The following is a 25,978-nucleotide window of genomic DNA, read 5'->3' as shown; positions in this document are numbered from 1 at the left end:
ATAATCTCAAGGGCAACACAATGCAGTTTTTGTGTGAATGTTAAATTTAACCATGTAGGGGAAAATGACAAAAAAAAAAAAAAAAGCAAAGAAATTACAGCAGCAATTTGAATTCAACTTCATCTTCAGTTTGTTGTGCATATTTGTAAACTGGAACTATATAAATGGCAGCATACTGAGAGTACCACACCCTTAGGTTTCTAAGAAACTACTGTTTTGCAGTGAAATACACAGCAAGGTTCTACATGATGAAAAAGAATACAAACATTTTTTTTTTTCTGCAGATAGTTATATAACTTTAAATAATCTCAAACAAAATAATTAAACAGGGCAAGTGTATGTAACTACAAATTTCACATCTTCAGGTTTTTCATCTCAGACTGTGAAAGTTATTCCTGTAGGTGAAACAAAAGTAAAACCCTAGATTGAAAAAACTTTCAGACTTTGGGAACACTGCCTTTCCAACAAATATTGTGCTTTAACTTCATTCCCACCATTTTCTGTTCAGTTAAACAAATTGTTGGCTGTGCTGCAGTTTTAATATTTAAATAACTAATTTATAGGGCCAGACAGTTGAGTGTTTCATGATGAAAGCTGCTGATCTGAAAAATAATTTCCACTGCAGTAACTGTAAAAAGTTACTGCACAAAAGAAACTCTGAAAATTGTCAAGGAAAGCAAAGCATTTACTGAATAGTCTTCACAGGTATATGATGAGACAACAGTCTACAGAATGGAAGTACTCTGAATATGAAGACTTGGAGACACAAATAGAACTCTCCAGTGAAGCTTGTGTAAAATTTAAGGGAAATCTATCATTGTAAGCATCCAAAGGTGCTAGAATGGACTGAGTGAAAAGATCCTCCTGGGGTATCCACCTGGTAAATTACCAGCAGCTTGCATCTGATGATTCTTTTGTCAGACAATTCTTAGAACAAAAAATTTCTGTGCTCAGTTTTGATGGTGTATATTACAATTAACAGACATGAGAGATAAGAATATAGAAGTGACTAATTATATAGTCCATAAAGCAAATAATGGGAATCAGTCCTTTTGTGTTTTTTTTTTCCTGTGAGATTATGACTCGATAAGGAATTATAGATACATCCTAAAAGGTTTCCTGATTAAATGATTGTATGTGAAGAAGTTATTTCAATCTTCAAATCCTCTATTTAACCATGAATCAGAATGGCAAAGTAATAATTTTGGTAATAGCTGCTGTCTTGTGTGTAGTACACTAGAACTTACTCTTATGCATTAAAAAAAAAAATGTAATGGCTGGATTTGTGTAAGACTGGAGTATAGGAAGGAAGCAAAACACATAGTTTTGGTGTTTTGCATCATTTACCTCCAAGAAGTCATCAGACTCTTTCAGGCATTTCTTTAGTATTTTATGCAAAACCTCATGTATGCCTATGGTTTCATGAGTGCCCCAAAACTGCAATTCCCTGACTTCCTGGCTTTTTAGGGAAAGGAAACAATCAAAACCCCCAAATAACCAACTCTGCAAATTGTTTTGCAGAGAAATTAAAACATGGTATGTGCTTAATCAAGAAGTTAAATTATCAATAATTGAACCACAAATGGTTTCCTTTCCTACACCATAAATAAGTTTCCTTTCTCCTTTCTAGTATGAGTATAGAGTCAAAGCCTTTCTGCATCACCAAATGAATGTTCCATCATGTGCCTCTTTTGCTTACTGATCTACTAAATGACTACTGCTGCTTTCATATTGAATAAACAGGATCTAAACCACTTCCATCAATGATGTCAGACATGTCAGACCACAGAGTTCCTTTCCCTCCCTTCAGGACACAAGACACAGAAATAACCACATCATAAACTCATTACTAGCCCTTGAAATACCTGACTTCAAGGTACTTGAAGTACAGGGGTTGAGTAGCCTCCTGTGCCACCTGTACTGTTGAAAGGGACAAATGACAAGAGAATACTGAAAATATGCTTCATGATGATTCTTTTATCTTTTTTCTTCCATCCTTGGTAACACGACAACTGGATAAACATTTACTTAAAAATGTAACTTACAAAATCTAACTGAACTAGTATTTTTTTTTCTTCTTTTGCAGAGGCATTATGAGGTGCACTGAAAGTTTTAAGAAGAGACATGGATACAGTACAGGGAGTTAAATAAGAAAGATGGCCTGAAATTTTAAGTAAAGTGAAGCTCATGCAAACCCTGACATTTCAGGAATTGTAATGAAGAAATCCTAAACATACCAAAAGCAACCTCGAACATAAAAAAAAAATAAAAATAAAAATAATCAAACTAAAAACAAACCCAAAAAGCATCCCACGAATGCTGAAGTACATCTTGAGGTTAAACCTCTTATGGCTACCTGTCAAAACCCCTGAACTTGTCACAGCTGGCTAGTTATGCCCTAAGAGCTAAAGAACAGAGGTTTTAAAATGATATATAACACCACATAATCTCATACCAAAAACTCCTCAAAATTTTACACAGCTATTTTTTTTAGCAACTTTCTAAGGAGAATTTTGGACTATTTCTCTCTGTGTTATTAATATATTCTCTAAGAAAACAGCCCACCTATGATTTTTATTATTAGGATGAATCAATTCATTTCTATATTCATTTTTTTAAAAAAATATACTAGTTGATTTTACGAAACCCCTTAACTATAGCATAAATGCAACTTGCTTTCACAAACTAGGGAAGAAATTTGAAACCTTTAAATATCAAACTGAAGTTAAATTATCTATTTGCTTGATTATACTAAGAAGAGTTGTTCGATTACTAATTACAATCTTGTTGCTGAAGCTAGGTTATAATATACATTAAAATTTTTTGTATTTATCCATTTTGTTGAGTAATTAGCATTAAGTGCAGCAACATGTTGGGAAACAGCAATTTCAAATGCCAAAAATTGCTACACTAGCATTGTGGACAGTCCTTTGGAGATCTCAAGCAGTACTCTGAATGCAAATGTTGACGGGTCATTAGTTTTCATTAATGGTGGTTTGAGTATTTATGGAAGACAACTATGTACGGTACTTAGAGCCAAGCAAATTGCCTAGATATATTTCACATATTAGTGCTAATGTAATGAATGGTGGTATGGCAATTAGAAGACTGATGACTTGGAAAATTAAGGTGTGTGTATGTGAAGTTTCCTGATCTAAGCAGCCCCTTGCATTTTGCAATTACATCCAGCAAACTCACATCTCCCACCACCTGAGCTGCTAGAAATGCATTCTGTTGTTATGTTTGAAACTTTATGTAGGATAAAACAAAAATCAAGCAACTAAGATATATACCCACATGATGAAAACAAAGGGCAGCATGAAGATATTTTGGTAATGTGAACCCACATTTTCTGTCTAAAAGAAAATACTGTAATTGTTACTGTCAATTTTGATTGTTTGATAATACACCTTGATGACTATAATTTATGCAGTTTATGTTCAAGATATTGTGCTAATATCTGCACTTCCATTGAAAAGCTATTATATATGTCTGATTTTCTTGTATTGTTGTTTGTTTTTTTTTAACATTAATTTCAGCAGAAACAGTACCTATGCATACCATTACTCACTACATGAAATTATTCTACTTTATACTATTAAGCAATAACTAGAAAAAGGCTACTACTTAGCATCATGGAATATTTCCTTTGACATTTCCAGCACAAGTATCTTAAAAAAAAAAATTAAAAAAAAATCACCAATGCACAACAAATTATATCCTCATTGTACAATCTGCATCATATTCCTGTTTTGTAGCGATATGAGCTGAATTTTGTGATTTTTGTTTAAGCTGTATTTCTGCGAGGACCCGATACAAAATCCAATCAAATACCTCCACCAAAAACAACTGACAGAAACCTTCAGTATCTTTTTCTTCTCAGCAACAAACTTACAGTAACGAATCAATAGTTTGCTAGCAATGCTCAGTTTATGATTCAGACTCAGGACAAAGCTGAGAGCACTTTGGCAACAATTTGTCTGCTAATATTATTTTTTCACGTCTTACCATCACCTTCTGCATGCTCCCACTAAATAATATAATAGCAGGAAAATGTTAAATAGAGTCTGGAAAGGACTAAATAACGGTCAACACTTGAAACATAGTGGCAACTTCCAAACAGTTTGTAAGGGCTAAACTGGAACATGGATATACAGGGTTTGAAAGCAACGAAGCACAATGAGGAGACTGAGGAGCAGTACTAAAGAAGAGTGGCATTCATCGTTGCCTGATGAAGCTCTGAACTACAGCACAGCTATATTAAAAAGCAAACCAACACTTTCCCGACTTTGCCAGTGTTATTTGTTGAGTTCACATCACATAACATAACCATGGAGTATTTAACTGCTTCTCACCCGTTTTCTGATTTTGAAATTAACAGAATCAAAGATCAAGGTAAAACAGAGATCAGGACAGCACAGAAATTACTAAAGCAAGAAAGAAGTCAGCCTCAGGCCAAGCTGCTGTCAGTCATTAGTTTTTTCTAGTTCTGAAAAATCTTCTGAAATGTAAACTGCAAGTTACAGCAAAAACCCCTGGAAACTGTCAAGAGATCTGTCCATTTTCTGTGCAAAAGGCTGTCAAGGCAAAGAACGGAAGACACAAGGTCTTCGTGCAAGACTACTGGATTATCTGTGTGTCCCTGGGAGCTTGTGCTTTCTGACAGGGAGACTGGTGACTGGAAAAGATGCTAGTATGGAGATGTGTCACAAACAGCTAAGAAAATCTTTAGAAATGAAAGAGACTGAGATGTTGTAAGAGATCACCACAAGAGTAAATTTTTCTGGTAATCCTTTCTCCCCCCTCCTATGCTTTCAGAGGGAAAGGGAAGCAGAGCTATTTAAATCACATTACCCTGTTCCCTCAATCCACTGAGATTCCCTCCACCATTTCCTTTTTTGAGTTCTTCAGACCAGTAAAGGTTCTGATGTTCAACAGCAACTGACCCATGTGTGACCCGGTGAGACTACTGCACAAAGGGAGTCTCAAAATACTCTACTCCTCTTTCTGCTCCAGTGAAAACGTAACCGAGCAACACGACGTGATCATACACTTCAAATAGAAATACAACCAAAAAAATAAGCTGTCCAAAACACTGCTTTTACCTGGGAAGACATGAAAAATAAAAGACAGAAAAATGCCAAAAACAGTAGAAGCCTACAGGATTCTGTAGCCCTGAGCTGAAGCTAAATGTCACAAAACAAAGTCAGGAGTTTGAGTACAAATACCATATTTATTTTCTTTTCAGTCACTAATGAATTCAAATGGTAAAAAGAAAGCAGCTTAGCATATAATCAGAGAAGAAACATTTCACTTCAAGTTGGTTTTTATGTGTTTACTTTGTTTTTAGATAAAAGCAGTCAAGAAAATTTACAAAATCGACCAAAACCGATGCAATAAACATTGTAGCTACTGCAATTCACCTGCTAAAAATTCCTGTTAAACTTATAGGCAAACAGATCAATAGGAATACTACATTTTCACATGCTATCATGTTAAACCGTACATTATCACAAATTATTCCTCCTTCTCTATTTGCATGTCATTAGCTACAATCATTCAGCAATTACAGATCTCTTACTTGCTTCGTATTGCATTGGATTTTCTGTTCTGACCGTTTTACATGCACAAAATCCTGACTGTTAGAATCTGATATAAGCACTTGAGGTAAACAAAAGGCATTTGTGTTGCTACAAATGTTCCACAATATAAAAACATACAGAAGAAATGAACACAGAAACTTCTCATTTTCCAATCAGCACATGCAGTACTGTTTATAAAAGAGTATTTTTACTTTTCTCTAACAGGTCTCTATACAGAATCACACTGCAATGTCATAGGGCAGTTTACCACAACTGTGGCTTCAAACCAGGAAAAGCCCAAAAAGAAAACAAACAGAAAACCCAAACACATTTTAAGTTTTGTTTAGCAATTTTGAGTAGGAAGAATTGTAGTCATCCATAAAAAAGAGAGCTTCTCAAATGAGGAATATTAGAGATATATACATATAAATGTATTCATTTACAAACTATGCAATAGAAATTTTTGCATCTCCACACCTGTATGGTTCAATTACTCCTGTGCAAATAAGCATGGAACAGCCTTCTTTAAATGACAGCAATAAAATCTATTCTATATTCCAGATGAATCATCACTGTTGGACCTTCTCTGAATTACAGATGAAGACTGAATACAGACATCTCAGTGATAGATGAACAAATACTCTTTACAGCATCTCATATTGAAGACTACCAATAGCTCCCCAAAGTAAAGGTCATTTATTCATTCTATTTCCAGTCACAGTCAAAGATAACTTTTCTATATTAACATTCATGGCTCCTACTGACACAAAGCTTGCCTTTGTTTACGAGTGCATATGTAAAAGCATTCCCTCTGCAACAGATTTTGAGAGCATTTAAAGTGCAATCCTGCCCAAATATATGTATAACATTTTTAACCATTCTGACTTACAAATGACTTAATTTACACAATCTGCACAAAGTCTTCGGAGTTTATTTAGCATAACTTTCACAAGCACACCAACTATATATTATATAAGTAATCAATCAAATAAAATGCTTTATAAAAATATTCTGGCAGTTAATGTGTCAACTATCCCAACAGAATTCTACTTATAAACTGATTTTTGTTTTGGAACATCCACAATAAATATAAAGATTTTTAATTGAAGCAAATCAGAGATGAGCAACGCATTTGGAGAAAGTGCAGAAAGCTCTAATGTTATCTCTAGAATACTATAAATCACTAGTTCTGAGTCAGATCGGAACTTCTTAACACACTGTCACCCTAGCACAGCAAAGGCCAAGAGCTGAAGACGCACGAGAAACGATCAGTTTGAAGCAATATTCTCATAATATTCAGCAATCTGCAACTTAAAGACTTCTTGAACTTTTTTAGGAATTTTTCCTTATGCTGCTACTCTTTTGATTTAAAAAAAAAATAATAAATAATTTAGATGTCCTTAAATATAGTGAACATTTCTGATGTGCAAAGTTTAATAGACAGAACAGCTTTTTATTCCTACAACCAATTTAAACCACAGAATATCAGCAGGCATCTGAAAATCCAAATAATCAGTTTATCCTTATCACCAATCATCAGTCCATACTCAAAGAAGTAATCACAAAGTGTAAGCCAATCCAACAAACTAGGGCCATTTTGAACTTAGTAGAAAGAAGTGAGCTGCAGAAGAAACAAGTCCTAGATAATTCTCTGTAATAAAAAGCATAACACATCTCCTTACAACAGGATTTACAAGTATTTAACTACAGTAAACCTAAGCCTTCAGGTTGTTACCTTCATCCTGTGTGTATATATGCATGACTGCATATATAGAAACACATACTTTAATACAGATTGCAAACTGTCTGTCCAATGAAATATAAAAATATTTTTCACAGTCTCACCAGTCAATGAGTGAATTTACCTGAAAACAGTAGCTTCTCCAAGGTTTTGATCTGTCATTATTAATTAGCTTCCAATCAATTAACAACTCAGTGATTACTGCTGGACTTACCCATAATGGTTAAAGCTGTGGCTTTTGTTAAGTCTTCTTTCATTGACTCTATTATTTCAAGTTTGCCACCATCCAAGTCACATCTATTTATGGTTCCATTTCCTGAACTGATCCAGTAAAGCTTGTTCTCCCCATAATCTATCGATAAACCTGTAATTAAAGTGTACAACTTTAACTGTGGCTTGAAGAGGTAATATACATCTAGTGTTAAGTTGTTTTCATACTAAAACTTTATTTAAGAAATATATATATATACACACACAAAATTATTTTATCTATCTACTCATTCACTCAATCTTTCAAAAACACAATTGAGAAAACCAAAAAAACTTGGCCACTGCTAGTGGAAAAAAAAAATAAATCACTTTGTAAAAGCTTTCTGCCTTTTATTTCACCCGACACCTACAGAAATCTATCAGTGACTGACTGGTGAAAAAGCATTATCTGGCAATGAACAATTACTTGAATGAACTGAGGTGCAAAGTGAGGTCATTAACTACTAGTAAATGCAACCAGAAGCCATAATTCATATTCTAAAATAATGACTACAATAGAAATAAAAATACTTGCAAAATAACCTACTAAACAAAGCAAGCAAGTACTTTAATGGAAGTAAGAGCAAAGAACTAACAGATAATGTATTTCCAACTATTATAACCCTTTAAAAATGTCCAAGTAATTGTAGCAGGAGATTTCCCACAGTGAAATACACTTGGCACGGTCATAATACATGCCATAATAATTTGCTTCAGTACTAGACTTTTCCCAGAACTCATGTTAGGGGATCCAGCAGCAAATTGCCAAAAAATACTCTGTTTCACTCCATAGGTTAACCCCTTGATATTGTACAGCACTCTTTTTCCATCCTGTAAATTGCTTCTCTGTGGAAACTCGGATCTATTTTCAAAAGCCTGGAAGGAGAATGCAGTGGCATGTGCTGCCATACTTACAGCTGGCATCATGCCACTACTTCTTTAAACACGTTTGACACAGTTGTCCAAAAGGTGTCTGCTTTCTAAGCTTTTTAAAAACAGCTTTCCAGTTCCTTTGCAGTTACTGATATTTCTTCCTTCCCTGGAAGCGTATCACCCAGAAGAAAAGCAACTACCAAGCTTGAGAGAGGGTAAGGACACTGAGTAGTTGCTTCAGGTGAGGTTGATCTTGCAGCATCTCTCTGCACATACGGGTTTTTCTGCACGTGCAACAAGCACTGCTAAAAGCCCAAACATCCAGTACTTAGTCCTAGCAAAGGAAACTTCCTGGGAATATCAGTGAACCCTGCTATGGGTTACAAAGGCAATGCAGGCAATACCTAAGGATAAAGGTGTCCTTCCTGTGAGATGGATGGTGTTTGCTATTCCCTGTAACTCCTGACTGCTACCAGCCAGCTGCTCCCCCATTTCACTCAGATCTATTCACGGGGTTGTGGTGAACAGAATCTACACAGCAATTACAATGTTATCTTGCTACTTCTTCAGATATTAAACTGGTGTTTCTACACATGGGTATTCCAGTTACACAACAGCAACTGACAGAAATAGCATTCCTATCTCCTACCAAGTCTACCACATTTTTCCTTCCTAAAGTAGGAAGTCCACCTAATACCAATCTTCATGATTCTATTGCAGGCAGAACATGTTATTTAGATTTTTTGGGGAATTATCTAGTTTTTACTAATAAAAATATGTGACTTACTAGCCATAAGCATCACATACATTCTAATGTGGGTGAGTGGCTTATGTCGCAGTTGCCCAAGTTAACCCGAACATGTGGATTGTAGAAAAGAAATATTTGCTGACTGTGTAAGCAACTACTAGATAGCAACACTGTGTGCCCACTGGAACACTGAATGGAAAGCACTGGTCAGTAACCAACTACGAGGAAATACGCGTCTCATATTAATACTGGACAATTTGGTCTTCAGAAAACTGAAAGGAAAAGACAGACCCATCCACTGAAGACAAAGGATCCAACTCTCTGAGTGCTTCAGTGAGCCCAGAATGACCAGCTACAAGAGAACTGCTATTCTTCATATCAGGGTCAGCTCATAGATCTGTTTTGAGTAAAGGGGGCAAAAGGAAATACACTGAAAGAACTGTGACCTGCTCTGACACACATCCTTCCTGCACATAGATCTCATTGGTATAACTTATAAACCAAAGCCATCTCCAGTTCCTCCTCACAGGTTATGATGATGCAGAATGGACAAACTGCAGGCCAGGCCCTGGTAGGTTGAGAGTTTTCCACAATTAAAATGCAAAGTCAGAAAAGCAATTACAGAGATCACATCCTCTTCCCCAATAAATAAATAAATAAATAAATAAATTTATAAAAAATGTTAGAATCATTAAGGTTGGAAGACACCTTCAAGATCATCGAGTCCAACCATAATCCAATTACCACAACGATAAATCTATATCCGCAAGTGCCACATATAAAGGCTTTTTGAGCACTTCCAGGGATTGTACTCCACCACCTCCCTGGGCAGCCCGTTCCAATGGTTCACTACTCTTTCAGTGAAGAATTTTTTCCTAATATCCAATCTAAACCTCCACTGGCACAACCAAAACCCATTTCCTCTCATCCTATTGCTAGTTACTTGGGAGAAGAGATCAACACCGGCCTCTCTACAACCTCCCTTCTGGTAGCTGTAGAGAGCAATAAGATGTCCCCTGAGTCTTCTCTTCTTCACACTAAACAACCCCAGCTCCCTCAGCCACTCCTTGTATGACGTGCCCTGCAAACCCCTCACCAGCCTTTTTGCTCTTCTCTGGACATGCTCCAAGACCTCAATGTCTTTCGTCTACTGTGGTGCCCAGAATTGAACACAGTACTCAAGCTCTCAAGCTGTGGCCTCATCAGTGGAACGATCACTTCCCTAACTCCTGCTGGACACACTGATTTTGATGCAGGCCAGGATACCATTGGGCTTCATGGCTACCTGGACACACTGCTGGCTCATGTTCAGCTGGCCATTCACCAGTACTCCCAGATCCTTTTCCACTGGGCTGCTTTCCAGCCACTCTTTCCCAAGCCTGTAGCGTTGCTTGGGGTTATTGTGACCAAAATGCAGGACTCAGCACTTGGTCTTGTTAAACCTCAGCCCATTGATCTAACCTGTCTAGATCTCTCTGCAGTGCCTTCCTACTCTTGAGCAAATCAACACTCCTGCTCAATTTAGTGTTGTCTGCAACTTGCCCTCAATCCCCTCATCCAGATCACTGATAAAAATATTGAACATAACTGGGCCCAATACTGGGCCCCAGGGGACACCACTTGTGACAGGACACCAGCTGCATTTAACTCTGTTTATCAAAAGTCTTTGGGCTTGGCCATCCATATTGTGAAAGGTATCTTTCAAATTGTATATATTAGTTAAAATATAGGTGTATTTTTTAAAAAGTGAATAACAGATTAAAATTTTTCTCCGAGAAGTATAGTATCATTTTTTTTTTTCACGGTGGTCTTAAAGCAACTTCTTCTAATCCTAGCTTCCTGGATGGCAGTTGGATGGAATCTAGGAAAGACTTGATCTACCCTAGGAGTGTGCTGCTTGCTGCTACATTGCACATCAGAAACACATACAGACTAGATGACAGGTGAAAATAAAAACAAAAATACGTGAACTTCAGCAAGCTGGGTTCTTAAAGGACCGCCCACTGGTATCAAAATGGCTGAGGATTTCAGGAGACCAAATCTTCTCTTCAGGTATTGCTATTTTTTTTTTCTTTTGTGGAATTAAGTAGTACTGTTTTCTTTACATTTTTCTACAGTTTGTCAGTGTTTTCAATGTCTTTTGGTGTTCAGAACTTAATGTAGGTCAGTGTTCTCACTTTGGGGAGACAGGCAGTTTACTAATTTTTCCCCCTTCCCCCCTCCCTAAATCAACAACTCAAGTTTCAAAACTTTGTTAACCAGTGCTTTAAATATAGATGGCAGATCACACAATTATTTTGGTTGGGAGGGACCTCTTTAAATCACCCCTCCTCCTCCACTATGGCATAACAAGCAAAGGAGAAAGAGCTAATGAAGTCACATGAACCATTGCTCTACTCAGAAACTAGATCACAGCCTAGAAAGGGACTGAATTACAGTAAAATACTCAGAGGATCCATCACATCTTTAAAGTTGTTTTTGCCCAACACATTCATTAAACGTTATTTCTTCACAAAAAAACCCCAAACAAGTAGATATTATGTATCTACACTCTTTACATATTCAGCATATACAACATTGATCACTTTGCATGTTTTCAGACAGAGAAGAAGGGAAAAAACAATTAAATCTCTAAGGTCTCCTCATTATGCAGTAGATCTCATTATTATGCAATTAGCACCTTCAAGCTGGATTCTACCCTATGCAAATAACTCTTAGCAGATCTCTAAGGTGTTAAAAATTAATCCAATCCTTCAGAAAGAAAATAAATTGTCTCATTTCCAGCTCTGTGGTGAAGTAAAAGAACCTTATTTCACAATCCTCACTCCTACACAGGAATATTGAATGGCATGAATTGTCCATCTCATACCAGTGAGACTGTACATGTCCGTGAAGAAAAAGATCCCAAAACCCACATGGATTTGCTCATGGAGCCTTTGACAGTACTGATGAAAAGAAAATAAACAAAGGAGAACTTACTGTTCTACCCTCTGTTGGGTTCAATGGTTTTACTGCTACTCAGAACAAACTCAATGACAGAAACCTTAGGACTGCAATTTAGGACCTATGATCACAGGATATTCAGTGCAAAGAGCTGCACAGTCTTGCTTCTTAATATTAATTAATTCATTCATGCATTCATGTTAAAATCAGTGGGTTTACAACTGTTTTTTCTCCAGATAAATAGTAAGTGACTCTTCAAGCAGACTGAAAATCAAATTAACAATAAAACAGTTACCAAATGATTTCTATAAAATCCTTCGAATTTAGGGTCTAAAATGCATGTCATGATGCTCTGATATCACATTTATGGAAATATTGAACTATTTAAATATTTTTTTCTTCTGCTTGCTTAATGCATTCAGTTATGAAAACCTTTAAATACTTTAAAATGCAATCACTTTACTGACAGGCCATAATAAGGCAACAGCAATTGACATTACCACTTTACTTCCCTCAAAATGAAAATAAATAAAAATTAAAAAAAAATAGAGAGACCTGGACTTAAAGTAAATAAACCCTATATATAAAGGGATATATATTTTTTTCCAGAAAGTGCCACAATTTATCATCAACTATAATTATTCTCAGATACTAGACCTGAAGTTAAGTCATTATTAAATGTCTTCAATGGTTGCTCTTTTCTATATGTGAAAAGTTAAGAGCCAAATTATCTCTTGATGATGCAGCTGGGATTCTGCATTTCCAGACAAGGCATCATCCTCACATATATCTATACTTTATTAAAATCCTGCTCTCTGCATTTTTTTTTAGCCATAATCTACAGATTGCGAGATACAGATGGTTTCTTCTTCACCTTCAGTCTACACAGCTACTGTAATCCTGTGAGTTAATAAATATATACTTTACTGGCTAGAGTAGATTTCAATTATAACAGGCCCAAAATATATTAAATTGTGAAATACAAAAGTGCATCAGTGTTTTTCAAGTCTTTTTGCCTGCTCTTGTCACTGTATTTGAAAAACACATTGGTGTACTCATACAGCATTTCTAGATAATGTTCATAATAAAACACTGTCAAATAAAAAAGAAACAGGAAAAAAAGTATTTACCAACAGGATCTTTTTGATTCTGAAAGAGTATTTTGCTGTTGCTGCCATCCATGTTTGCCATGTTAATGGTGTTACCATCTGTCCAGTAGAGTTTGCTGAGGAAGAAAATAAACATATTTTTAACGTTTCTTTCTGCACACAGTATTTTTAATACATCAGTAGTGAAACATTCCCAAGTTTAGAAGCAGGCAAAATATACAACTAAGGATTATGTGATTAAATCAACAGTTAGGTTTGGTAGGGAAGCAGCATCCCAACTCTCAGCAAAACCTTTCGAACACATGCAGTTACTTTAAACTTGAGAAAAAGCAGAATGAACAAACTCAAAATGTGAACAAAGAAGAATTCTTCTGATTAGCTTTACCATTGTTTATTTTTTAAAACTACAGATAATCTTACCCTTTTACTGGGTGAACTGCAAGACACTGGGGTTTATCAATTCCATGTATGATTGAAGTTTTCAAGGAACCATCCAAATGGGCCACGTTAATTTGTGTTTCATCAAATTCTGAGCTAATCCAATATAAATTACGTGATATCCAATCCACTGCAAGACCTCTGATACTCTGAATATCTGCAAAAAATGAAAGCAGTTGTTCTTTTCAATTTCTTTCTAAATTATTCTCAGCTTTGGAGAACAAAAAAATACCAGTTTCTTCTACAGTTTGTTAATAATATTGTGCAATATGCTATACAGATAAATATTTGCAAACAATTAATTGTAATTTTTATTCTTGTGCCTGCAATACTTGCAATAAGGACATGGAAATTGCACTGAAGACTTGAGAAATCCTCAGTAAGTACTTCTTCAAAGATTAGCATAAAACCTCTTTTTAAAAAGCAATAGTCAGATACTGAATTTTTAAAATGTATTTTTGAACTTGAATGCATTTATTACTCAGTGCACTATTAAAAACTGTGGTTGGTTTGTTGTGGGTTTTTTTTTTTTTAGAAGCTGATGATGGAGAATGAGTTAGCCTCCACCAGGAAGTTCAACAATCATCTTTTAAGAAACATAAACATGACTCATTGCATAACAGGAAGGTTAATATTTCTTTAGTTGTGAGTTATACTTTATATATAGAAAATTAAGCGGCTTTCTAAAATGAAACTATGCTTAAGTTTAAAAGCCTACTTCCTTTCTTTTTAGCACCAGGAAGTACAGAATATCTGAATTAAAATCATTAGTCTATGACACAGTTTTATAACATGTAAGTAGCTACATCACTGAAGAAGTTTTTTGGTTTTCTCTTGGGAGACTTTGAAGTCTCCAACTTACTCCCCTGCTTTCTGAGAAATGGCAGAACATCTGTCAGGCAATGGGAAGGACTGATAGAATCCTTTCTTTTGCTTCACTGGTGCATGCAGCTTTTGCTTTTCCTACAAAGCTTTTGCTTTCCTAATTCCTATTATTATTTCCTATATTCCTTTATCTCAACCCACAGGTTTTCCCATTTTTACTCTTCTTATTCACATCCCACTGAGGGGAGTGAGCTACGTGGGATTCGAGTCAGGTTAATCCACACTCCTGACAGTACCTGAGGTAGCAAAACATGAGTAAGATGTGACTAATCTGGTACCTTCACAAAGGTCTTTTGTATGTGATGGTCTTCCATAGCAAGATATTGATTTAAAAAATGTTAATATATGTTAGTATCTGCCTTAAATGCTGCTGAAAGTCTAGATACCAACACGCTGCACTGCCTTGGCATAGCAATAGTTCATATTTTCCTCCAACTTTGTAGATGAGTAAAGAGGCCAAAGGTGATTCAAAGACTTCACTGTAGTTCATAGTTCGTACACTCTTTTTCAACTTCATGTGCTTACTCCCACTGACAGAATTACTGTCATTGACAAACTAACAGGGATGTGATGTGGCTGTGGACTGGCTTGCATATGCAAAAGTTTAAACAGTGACTGGGCACCAGGAAGTTTGCCAACTCTAGAGAATGCAACAAAGGACACTGAATACATAGCCTTGACCTACTTTAAACTGATCCCTGCTTTTTGGGTTGGTTTTTTTTGTGGTGTTTTTTTTTGGTTGGAAGAACTAGAAAACAAGCATTTAATACTCTTAAAAAGATTAAAGACTGACTTTGGCATTTTTGTGACATTGGCATAACTTCATCCAATGAGAAGCCCACTAGTGTGTGCTAACAAAGCTTCTTATGTTCTTATAAGAAGTACAAAAATATAACTGTAAGCAAATGAGATAATTTACACATAATGAGTAGTTTTAAGATGTTTTGGTGTGCCAGAACATTGTAATTTTGCAAGTTTTATATATAATAGGTTACATCCAGCACAAAAAAATCCCCAGAAAACGTCCATCACAGAAACTATCATAATAAAGAGTATGAAAGAATGCTAATAAATAGAAACACACACACATAGTACCTTTTTTTTTCAGATTCATTAAGTTTCTTGACAAGTTCTGTGATTTCTCACTATATATTTTACTAAGTAAACAGTTATTTTATTCTACTACCATTGAAAAAAAATAATAACAAGACTTTCCCTTTCAGCCACCTCAATTCATGATGCAAAGAAGAGCTCTAAAAGGTACTCAGCCTTGTTCTCATGGCTGGCACTGAAAAACATCACCGATTGTTAAGAAAATTGTCCCTGAGACAGCAGGGGAAAAATAAAAATACCCCCCTCAAAAATCAATAAATTCATCAATCAATAGGCAAGTGGGGATATTGCCAACAACTTCCCTCAAATATGTTAACACAGAACAAATTTATTTTAAAGTGACACCAGGGGCAGAGCTTTAATTAATTTTCTGAAGTCCCTAAATAATCAACTGGAGAAGTATTTTCTTCTTTCTTCTGAAAATAATAGACCTGATCTGTTGGTACTGCGACCAGAGCTGTTTAACATCTTTGTCAGCAACATGGAGAGTGGCACTGAGTGCACCCTTAGGAAGTTTGCTGATCACACCAAACTGTGTGGTGAGGTTGACACGCTGGAGGGAAGGGATGCTGTCCAGAGGGACCTTGACAGGCTTAAGAAGTGGGCTCATGCAAACTCCATGAAGTTCAACAAGGCCAAGCACAAGGTTCTGCACCTGGGTTGGAGCAAGCCCAAGCACAAATACAGGCTGGGTGGGGAATGGACTGAAAACAGTCCGGAGAAGAAGGACTTGGGGGTGATGGTGGATGAGAAGCTCAACATGAGCTGGCAATGTGCCCTTGTAGCCCTGAAAGCCAACCAAGTCCTGGGCTACATCAAAAGAAGCATGACCAGCAGGGCCAGGGAGGTGATTCTGCCCCTTTACTCAGGTCTCGTGAGATCCCACCTGGAGTACTGTGGCCAGTTCTGGAGCCCCCAACATAAGAAGGACACGGAGCTCCTGGGGAAAGTCCAGAGAAGGGCCAGGAAGATGATCCAAGGACTGGAGCACCTCTTCTATGAGAGGCTGAGAGTTGGGGTTGTTCAGCCTAGAGAAGAGAAGGCTCTGGGGAGACCTCACAGCAGCCTTCCAACGCCTGAAGGGGGCATGAAGGGAAGCTGGGGATGGGCTTTTTACAAGGGCTTGTAGTGAAAGGACAAGAGATAATGGATTAAAACTGGAGGAGGGAAGATCTAGCTTAGGCATTATGAAGAAATTCTTAGTGTGAGGGTGGCGAGACACTGGCACAGGTTGCCCAGGGAAGTTGTGGAAGCCCCATCACTGGTAGTGTTCAAGGCCAGGTTAAACGGGGTTTTGAGCAACCTGGTCTAGTGGGAGGTGTCCCTGTCCATGCAGAGGCATTGGAACTAGATGATCTGTAAGGTCCCTTCCAAATTCAAACATTCTGTATTTCTTTGAGTGAGAGCTGTATCTAGCAAGAACTTGCACACTCACACTTTTGCACACTTGGAACACACATTTACTTATAAAGAATTATTTTAATAGTTGTGCTATTTACCTCTTGCGATAATAGTTTCTAAGCCAGTTCCATTAATGAAGGCACGCTTGATGGTCTGTGTCTTCACATCAGTCCAGTATAAACGTTCCTCAACGGCATCAAAATCTATGACTGTCACATCGTCAATGTCAGGAACAGTGAAGGCTGTGATGAAGTTGAAGTAAGGGTTTTCTATGTCCACCCCTCTTATTTCTGAATGCCTTGCATAAAGAAGAAATTTCTTCCTTTCTGTTAGACAAAAGGAAAACATCTCTCACTCCTGATTCTCCAGAAAACCTGCAGCTTAGAGCAATAAGGTATGTTACAGAGCATAAGAACCACAGGAAAAATACATGCATTCTGGCCACTGGACAAGAAGCTACACCACCACTAAATCAATATGATCCTTATGCAAGTCTAAGGAAAAAAGCTAGATGATATTTTAAAAATTTTATGCCACTTATCCCAACTAACAGAAATTAAAAAAAAAGAAGCTGTTTTATTTGCACATCATAACAGTTACTAACATTTGGTACCTCAGGCAAACAGAGCATCACTGCAACAAGGAAGTTTTGCAAAGAAAAAAACTCCAGCAATTCCAGACAAAGAGGTGGAAGAAAAGAACACATTAATTGTTCTAATTTAGACATCCGCTAATGAAAAAGGGTGACACATTAAAAGGCAAACCAGAACTCTTAATTTTTTTTCATTTCAAAATTCTAAATTATTGGTGCAAAAGTCTGTGAACGAATAGGGAAGATGCCTCTTTCCCCTGCAATATCCCTGACACTACAAAACATGTATTTTATTTCCTAAACATTAATAAACACCAAAACGAGTAATGTACTACAAGGTTTTACAGATAATAGACACAATTGTTTGACATATTGAGGGCTTTCATAGCTTAGAAATATTTAGTGTCATTTTTTGTAACACTCCCCTACAGGGCTGCATGTCTCATATTTGTCCTTCATTTTACTTAATCCCTGAAAATGAAACTAAGACAACTTTGGAAAAACAGGTAGAGATTTAAGCTATTAAGTACCTTTTTGTTATTCTGCTTACCTGCCTCATCATTTTCTGATGACACTACAGTATAAATCTTTCTGGTTTGTAGATATGTTTTATTAACATATCATACACATAAGCAACAGAAAAAAATGGCTGTGCTAATAAATATCTAAGCTTCACACACCTCATACTAGGATAAGTTAGGAGAAAGGATAAGTGTACTAGGATAAGTGTAGGAGAAAGGGACCTGGGCGTCCTGGTAGACAGGAGGATGACCATGAGCCAGCAATGTGCCCTTGTGGCCAAGAAGGCCAATGGCCTCCTGGGGTGCACTAGAAAGGGTGTGGTTAGTAGGTCAAGAGAGGTTCTCCTCCCCCTCTCTTCTGCATTGGTGAGGCTGCATCTGGAGTATTGTGTCCAGTTCTGGGCCCCTCAGTTCAGGAAGGACAGGGAACTGCTGGAAAGAGTCCAGTGCAGAGCCACAAAGATGATGAAGGGAGTGGAACATCTCCCTTATGAGGAAAGGCTGAGGGAGCTGGGTCTCTTTAGTTTGGAGAAAAGGAGACTGAGGGGTGACCTCATCAATGTTTACAAATACGTAAAGGGTGAGTGTCAAGAAGATGGAGTTAAGCTTTTTTCAGTGAAGACCAGTGATAGCACAAGGAGAAATGGATACAAATTGGAGCATAGGAGGTTTAAGGTGAATATCAGAAAATTTTTTTTTACTGTGAGAGTGACAGAGCACTGGAACAGGCTGCCCAGAGAGGTTGTGGAGTCTCCTTCTCTGGAGACATTCAAAACCCGCCTGGATGCCTTCCTGTGTGATGTGCTCTAGGTGACCCTGCTCTGGCAGGGGGGTTGGACTAGATGATCTTTCGAGGTCCCTTCCAACCCCTATGATTCTATGATTCTATGAATTCCCCAAAAGTTGATGTCCCTTTAATTTTAAATTAATGTTCCCAAATTTTAAAGATTATGCATTTTAATTTGCACCATTGAAAATTCTAAAATCAATACAATTGTCAGGCTTTGGAAGAAAAACTTACCATAACATGTCCTCCTGTCTGAAGACAGTTTCATCAGATGTGGACAGGCACATGCTGCACTTCTGTTGTGAGTGATCAGACACATGTGAGAACATGGACCTCTGCCCTCGTTAGCAGCACACGGATTGGAGGCTAAAATTGAATAATGAAATACAGAAAACATAAAACCACCTTTTGGAACTAAGGTTTGTCAAACTAGCATCAGTACACTGGTGATAAAGTGGTGAAAATTCTGAAGAAAGACAAACCCAGCCTCATTGATTCAGGGAGCTTGTCCTCTGCTCACTTTTTCTAGGCTCTTGTCCAAGCATAGATTTTTAAATTTTGTTTTGTTAGTATAGCCACAACATTTATCATTGTTACTTCATTAAGGCACAAATTCATACATTTTTCTCAGTTAGATATTAATTTTGCAGACTATTTATAGCATTAGAATGTAAAGAATTGTACATTCCTAACCAGGAGATGGCATAAAATGATTATTTTGTTTTGTGAAAAGTAAAAGCTTACATGACACCATGAACTTCAGCACATTCTATGTCCTCTCTCAGTCTTATTTACCTACTACAATATTAGTTGAAAGTTTCACTTTCCTTCATATTTAATGGAACACAAAACTGGTGGGAAAAGCAGCATTATAAAGCAGACATACTTGTTTCCACCTACATGCACAACTGGAAAAGTAAATTACCATGACCTAAAAATGACTTATGCCAGCACATATGTGTATATTCCTTTCATATTCACACTGCTTTCACTGAAGAACAAGCTAAGTCCACTCTTTACTTTCTAACAAAAACTAATTCTCTTAAACACAAATAGCTATGCTATTGCTTTGCCTCTCAAAAATTAGGCTCTTTTATTTCCTTACGTTAGCTCTAATACTTCCTTCTGTTTCTATTATGAATAAGCACATAACCATTCCTTATTCACCTTCTCCATGTCATTTCTGATTTCACAGACTGCCATCACACAGAAGCCTGTCTAGAAGTTGTCTTTCAAGAAGCATCAGCTTACCTGTCCTCAGACAAAAACCTTTCCCATATTCTTTCCAGCCTGTCAAGCTTTCACGGTATCTTTTATGCGATCTGCATACCGTGTTCAAGTATAGATTTCTACAGCATCACAGTTCAATATCTGTGGTTCTTTATTCCTTTCATAATCATTTCTACCAATTTATTTTCCTGTTGATCACAGCAACCCACAGAACTGGCATTTTCACCACCCGGCCAGCCTTTTGCATTATTGAATTGATTTCCACTGCTGACTGCCTGTCAAGCTGTTTCACTGTGCACAGATTTATCTATGTCCTTCTTCGTCATCGTTTCTTGGCTGCTCTCTAAAACATTATTTAAACAAAACCTGTATTTTTCTTGACCAGTAACCCTTAAAAAAACCCCCAAAACAAACAAACAAACAAACCCCAACAAAACAAACAATAAAAAGCCTTGGACATTCTATCACCAGTTGACAAATGAATAGTTACTCTGGCAACCTCTGAATATGCACTCACCGTGGACCAACATATCTCCCATATTAACTTCATATTGAACCTCTCCCTTCTTAGCATCAGATTTTAGCAAGGAAAAGTTTTCATCTTATACTTTAATGGAGCGTGACATGATTAAATTCTGCCTACACCTTCAAATAGATGCACTACAGTTACATCAAAAGGATACTTCTAAATTGCTGACAAGCTATTCTCACTCATATTTAAAACCAGTTGCAGATCTAATCCTCTCCTCACCATCAATACTCTCTGTAGCACTGCTTTTCATATAACCAAAGATCCTTTGGCTGTATTTAGTCAAGTTAAAATCTTTATACTACCTGATAAAATCAAATTATTTTAGCATTTATCTTCAGAATTTGCAAGTTCGGACTGATCAGAGAATACTTTAGTTAAAATATACATATTTATTTCCTCTATTCACTATTTCTACTTCAGTTTTTAATCAGTCACTTGGAAGAGTTAGTATACCATCTAACAAAAAATTACATATTCACCATGAAACAAAATAAACAATAGTGTTAGTTCAAAGTTACCACAATTCTTCATGATCCTCTACTGTATACACTACAACAGCTTTATGATAATTCTGAAGCTCTTGTTAATGAATCTGTTCCCCATACCCCCCCCTCCCCTCCATGTACAGTTTGACATGAAAGGGTACTGGAAAAAAACAGATAAAAACATAATTAATAATCTCAGTTCAAAACGAAGAAGGGACTGCCTGGAATGACTGACCTTAAAACAAAGCATAGACATACTAAGGTGAAAAGAAACACAGATGTGAAAGAGTAACCAATGTTGTAATGCTATTGTGTTAGCATGTGAAAAGTCATTTTTTAGGAGTGGGTGATACACTTTGTAGAAAACTAAAAAAACCACAGGAATTCATGGTTAAAGTAAATCAGAAAAAAGTTGTGATGAAGGATTATGTTAAACCTAAGTTGGGAAAGCTGCACAAGAGTTACATGAGAGTCACCGAGAAAAAAAAAAACATCTGATAAAATTCAATACATTTATAGGAACATGCAAGAAAAAAAAAACAATCTCAAGTTACATACACACGGATGAGCATTGAAATAGCATCTGTGCCTAGAAGATCCTTTTCTGAAGCAAAATATTATATTTATACTGATGAAATGGCTGATACCCCTCTTGTTACAAGAGCTAGGACCCACTGAACAGGTTTATCTAGTGCTAGGGTCAAAACAAGCAAGATGAAGTCCACTCTCCCACAGTGCATAGTGACACACCAGAGCCAGCTGCCCAACAAGTTGTAGACATCAGGAGTTTCTGTAAATTTCAAAGTTAACTAGAAATATCTATGCAAGCAGAATCAAAGACTTTAAAGGCTTCAAAGCATAAAGATACCATGACTTAAAATGACTTGAGTTACAAGTTGCTGGAAGCTGAGAGACTCTACAGGAGGAGCATGGCTGTTATCTTCCCCCAGGTCCACACTTCCTGTAGACACTGAACAGTCGTTGTCAAAAATAGAATGCCAAGTTAAGACAAAGGAAAGAAAGACTGTTTTGTAATTCCTAAAACAAAAATGGAATTTTTACAAGGCACAAAGGGATCCAATTTAAAGTTCAGAAAGACTGTATATATTTTTCATCATATGTATACCAATCTTGCTGCTGGTTTTAAAGTACAAAAAAAACCCCAAAAACCAACAAGGTTATGATAAAATCTCAAACAAATAGTTTTTTTAAAATCTCCCCAAAACTTTGCTCATGTGCATCTAAAGCTACACTTCTGTAAAACAATATTTATTTTAAATAGCTGGCAATCCAAGCTTCAACAGAGCATCATAACAAACCAGAGATACGAAGTTAAATGTTTTAATTACCAAAAAGCCCAGTGGTACCAACATACTTTATTTTCAGCAGTTATTATACTGCTTGCTCTGACTTTTAGTCTATAAAAATTCCATCTGCAAAAAAGAAAAATAATGTCACGGCAATGTGGTGGTTTTTTTTTGTTTGGGGAATGTGTGAGGAATTCACAGCTTTCTAGCTGTTTTCAAGCTGTGATCCTTTCAGTGCACTGTATTTACTCCTCTCATCACTGCCCTCAATAGTGCACCTCATGGTACAACTTCTGCCTATTACAGAAGATGTTCTTTGCAGCAAGAGGATTTTAAAAATATAATAGCTGTTGAGAAAATATTCCTCCTAGAAAACCTCTGTTTGCTGCTTTAATAGCATTCCTGACACACAGCTTTGAATCTGTGAGGATGAGAAGGTCTCAAACGCATATTCCCGAGATGTGACATCATTTTACATAACATCATGAAGCCTTCCACAAATCCCTGTGGTTTATTAACAGACGAATCTACTATCCATAAATATCCTGCTGTAACTTCACTACCTTAAATCAGCATCTGTCCTACATTAACTGAAATAATGTTGCTTTAGGCTACAGGAAAGATTAACTGAAATAATGTTGCTTTAGGCTACAGGAATTTATTTAGCTCTGCTCTACTTTATTTCAATCAAAATAAGATGCATGAAATATTTTAAAAGCTAATAAACTTTCACCTACGTAGGTGTCCCAGATGTATACCTAGGGAGCTGAAAGTAAAATGTCTGTCCTTCAGTGCTATATTTAGACTGACAATTTGCAGTGAAAATGTACTGTTAACTTTATCTTGGGCTTATAAACTCCAACTTATCTTGTTTCATGTACTGTAATATGGCTACAAACTCAAAAGAAGAATTAAGAAGCAATCACATAGTATCAAGAATTTTCTTTAGCTCCAATAAAACTAGGTACTGGAGATCTGTAGAAAGAAACTGCTTCCATTGAAAGAGAGCAATTTAGAGCAAACCCAGAAGGCCAATCATAAATTGGAATCTGGTGTTTTCTACATCATAAAATAAAAGCTGCAGTTACACATTTAGGTATTTAAATTTCTGGATTCTGGCAAGTAACTGCTGAAAACCCTCCTACACCTTATATCTTGTCTTGAGGCCAAAGTATCTGTGACTATGGAATAGTGAGTGATGCCTCCCTAGGCTAAGGTCCCTGTCTAAAGACCTTGCCTGGCCCCAGTCCAAACAGGAAACAGTTGTGTTTTTTTTCTGACAGCAAGAAATGGCTAATGGGAACTCTCCTGCTACTGTGAAAACACGGAAAAAATACCACAGTTCCTCAAATCACAAAGTTCAGGCAGGAAGTGACTACTTATAAAAACCAGCAAAATCCATTCCTTGAAAGAGGAGCGTAGGGATGGATATTTATGTCACATGTGGAGATTTTTATTTGCTGGTACTCACTCATAATAACTGGAGATATTATCCATAGTTTTCTACATACAATGATATAATGGAGAGAAAGCTGAGAAAGCTGGCATTCCACCTGTGGCTGAGAGGTTCTGTGCCCTCTTCTCTTTTTGATCAATACTCTGATGTATCTGGTTCCAAGACTGGATTTTGAAATTGTCAGCAACATCATAATAATGTCTTCCTGTCCCATATTTATTTTTGTAACTTTAAATGTATATTAAATATCAACATAGCTATAGTCATATTTAAAAATGTAACTTTATTTAAGTCTTCATTTTACATGGGGATCCACTGAGAGAACAGATCTCCAAGTATCCTTCCAAAAAAATAACTGAAGAAGTTTAGTCAGGACCATTTTCTTCTGCTCAGCATCTTATCATACCCTTTCACTACTACTTCAGCTAACCACCTCATCCATAGTATTTCATGTTGAATCAAGTCAAGCATCTGATTAAGAAGTCCAAAGACTCCTAACTAAATGACTGTTGAACAACAATTTTCAACTACTTCCAGTAATATTTATGATCCCCAAGTCAGGGATACTTCCTAAGAGCTCAACATTTCGAATTGGAGGACCTATAAAGCCCAATTAAAACTATCTGGTTTATGATGGTAGAAGTGGAGATAACTATTAGAAGACAATGAATATTGCCAGTTGTCAGCACCATACTAACTTAGATTCACTTATCCACAACTGGACAGCAGCTGAGGAAAAAAGGAAGTATGAGGGAAGGCAGGAAGACGTGTTTGGAACAGTAGCAGACAGTGCTACCAACAGGTAGTTATCAGGATGAAATCACAGCAAAATATGACAAGTCTGTCTAATTAATTTGGATTTAATTGTTGCTTATATTACTAGCAGCATGCTCAGGTACAGTCTATATATTGCCAGAACCGAAACCAGAAAATTTAGCTGGTGTAAAAAGAACCTCTGTCTTTATAATCCTCAGAGAGGAAATACATAGTTATAATCTAGAAAAATACTGGATGTGCAACTAATGTGCTACTCTATGATTTCTTTCTTGGTCCTTCTGAGCCTTCATGTGTAAGACCACTGAAGGCAACAACTTAAATTTCTTTACTAAATATTTACCGTCTGAATGAGAGATTCACTATTCAGTGACAAAAAATTTGAAGCTTCAGCGAAAATTATAGGCAAATCATTAGTCTTTTTACCAGTGTGACAGACACTGTACATTTGTCCCAAGGAGCCCACTTTTAGCAGGTTGCTGCATTTTTCCTTAGGAATTAAACAGAAACTGACCAGATTTTCTGTATTTTCAAGATTGGTATAGTTTTATCTACTATAGTTATAGTATCTGAAGACTACTAAATACACAACTACTGTTAGACTATCTAATGACAAAGTCCAAGCACTTACCACAACTCCACAGCAGTGCTCTGCTATAAATAGATTTTACACTATAAAAGCTGGTATAAAATTGAAATGGAAACATTCATACATAAAGAGGTAAGCTTTTAATACACATGAAAAAGTTAAAGTTACAAAATAGGGTATCACAAAATAATTAAAGAATTTCCTATTATTTAATTAATGCATTTGCTGTGAACTTGGTTTCAGTTTTAATTGTTATCCAAACCAAAATGAAGTTTTGATGTTTCTGGAAGTTTTGAAGTCCAAACTCATGCTTCTAGCAAGTTAAGTTCATTCACCCATGAAAGACACACTGTGTTAATTTGAAATTGAAAATTGTAAATGTTATTTGAATATAAAAGCTGTGAAGTGAATAGGATATGCTTTGGAAAAAACCTCGGTTCATGGACAGTATCCAACTGAGGATATTCAGATAGAAAAGTAGTGGTCTGCAGTGGTGGAATCTTGCAGTCCTAAGAGTGAACAAGATGACTGAGGAGCAAATAGAGACTGAAGAGTGAATGAGTAAATTAAGGCAAATTACAGCACGAAGTGAATATTTACAACTAACAATTGTATACACAGTT

The 25,978-nt window shown here is 36.6% G+C and overlaps 1 protein-coding gene across 1 annotated transcript in view; it reads right to left on the bottom strand.

Annotated features, from left to right (window-relative positions):
* The window catches only part of LRP1B (LDL receptor related protein 1B), a 398,334-nt gene that overhangs the window by 161,687 nt on the left and 210,669 nt on the right, over positions 1-25,978 (bottom strand). The window contains exons 26-30 of the mRNA XM_051623744.1: positions 19,217-19,348; positions 17,181-17,408; positions 13,666-13,840; positions 13,267-13,361; positions 7,538-7,687 (exon numbers count right to left, since the gene is read on the bottom strand). Coding sequence (XP_051479704.1) covers positions 7,538-7,687; positions 13,267-13,361; positions 13,666-13,840; positions 17,181-17,408; positions 19,217-19,348 — 780 coding nt within the window. The remainder of the gene's footprint in view (positions 1-7,537; positions 7,688-13,266; positions 13,362-13,665; positions 13,841-17,180; positions 17,409-19,216; positions 19,349-25,978) is intronic.

Source organism: Apus apus, chromosome 6 (genome assembly GCF_020740795.1).
Source record: "Apus apus isolate bApuApu2 chromosome 6, bApuApu2.pri.cur, whole genome shotgun sequence".
In the NCBI taxonomy this organism is placed as follows: domain Eukaryota; kingdom Metazoa; phylum Chordata; class Aves; order Apodiformes; family Apodidae; genus Apus; species Apus apus.
This window is presented reverse-complemented; position numbering and strand designations above follow the sequence as displayed.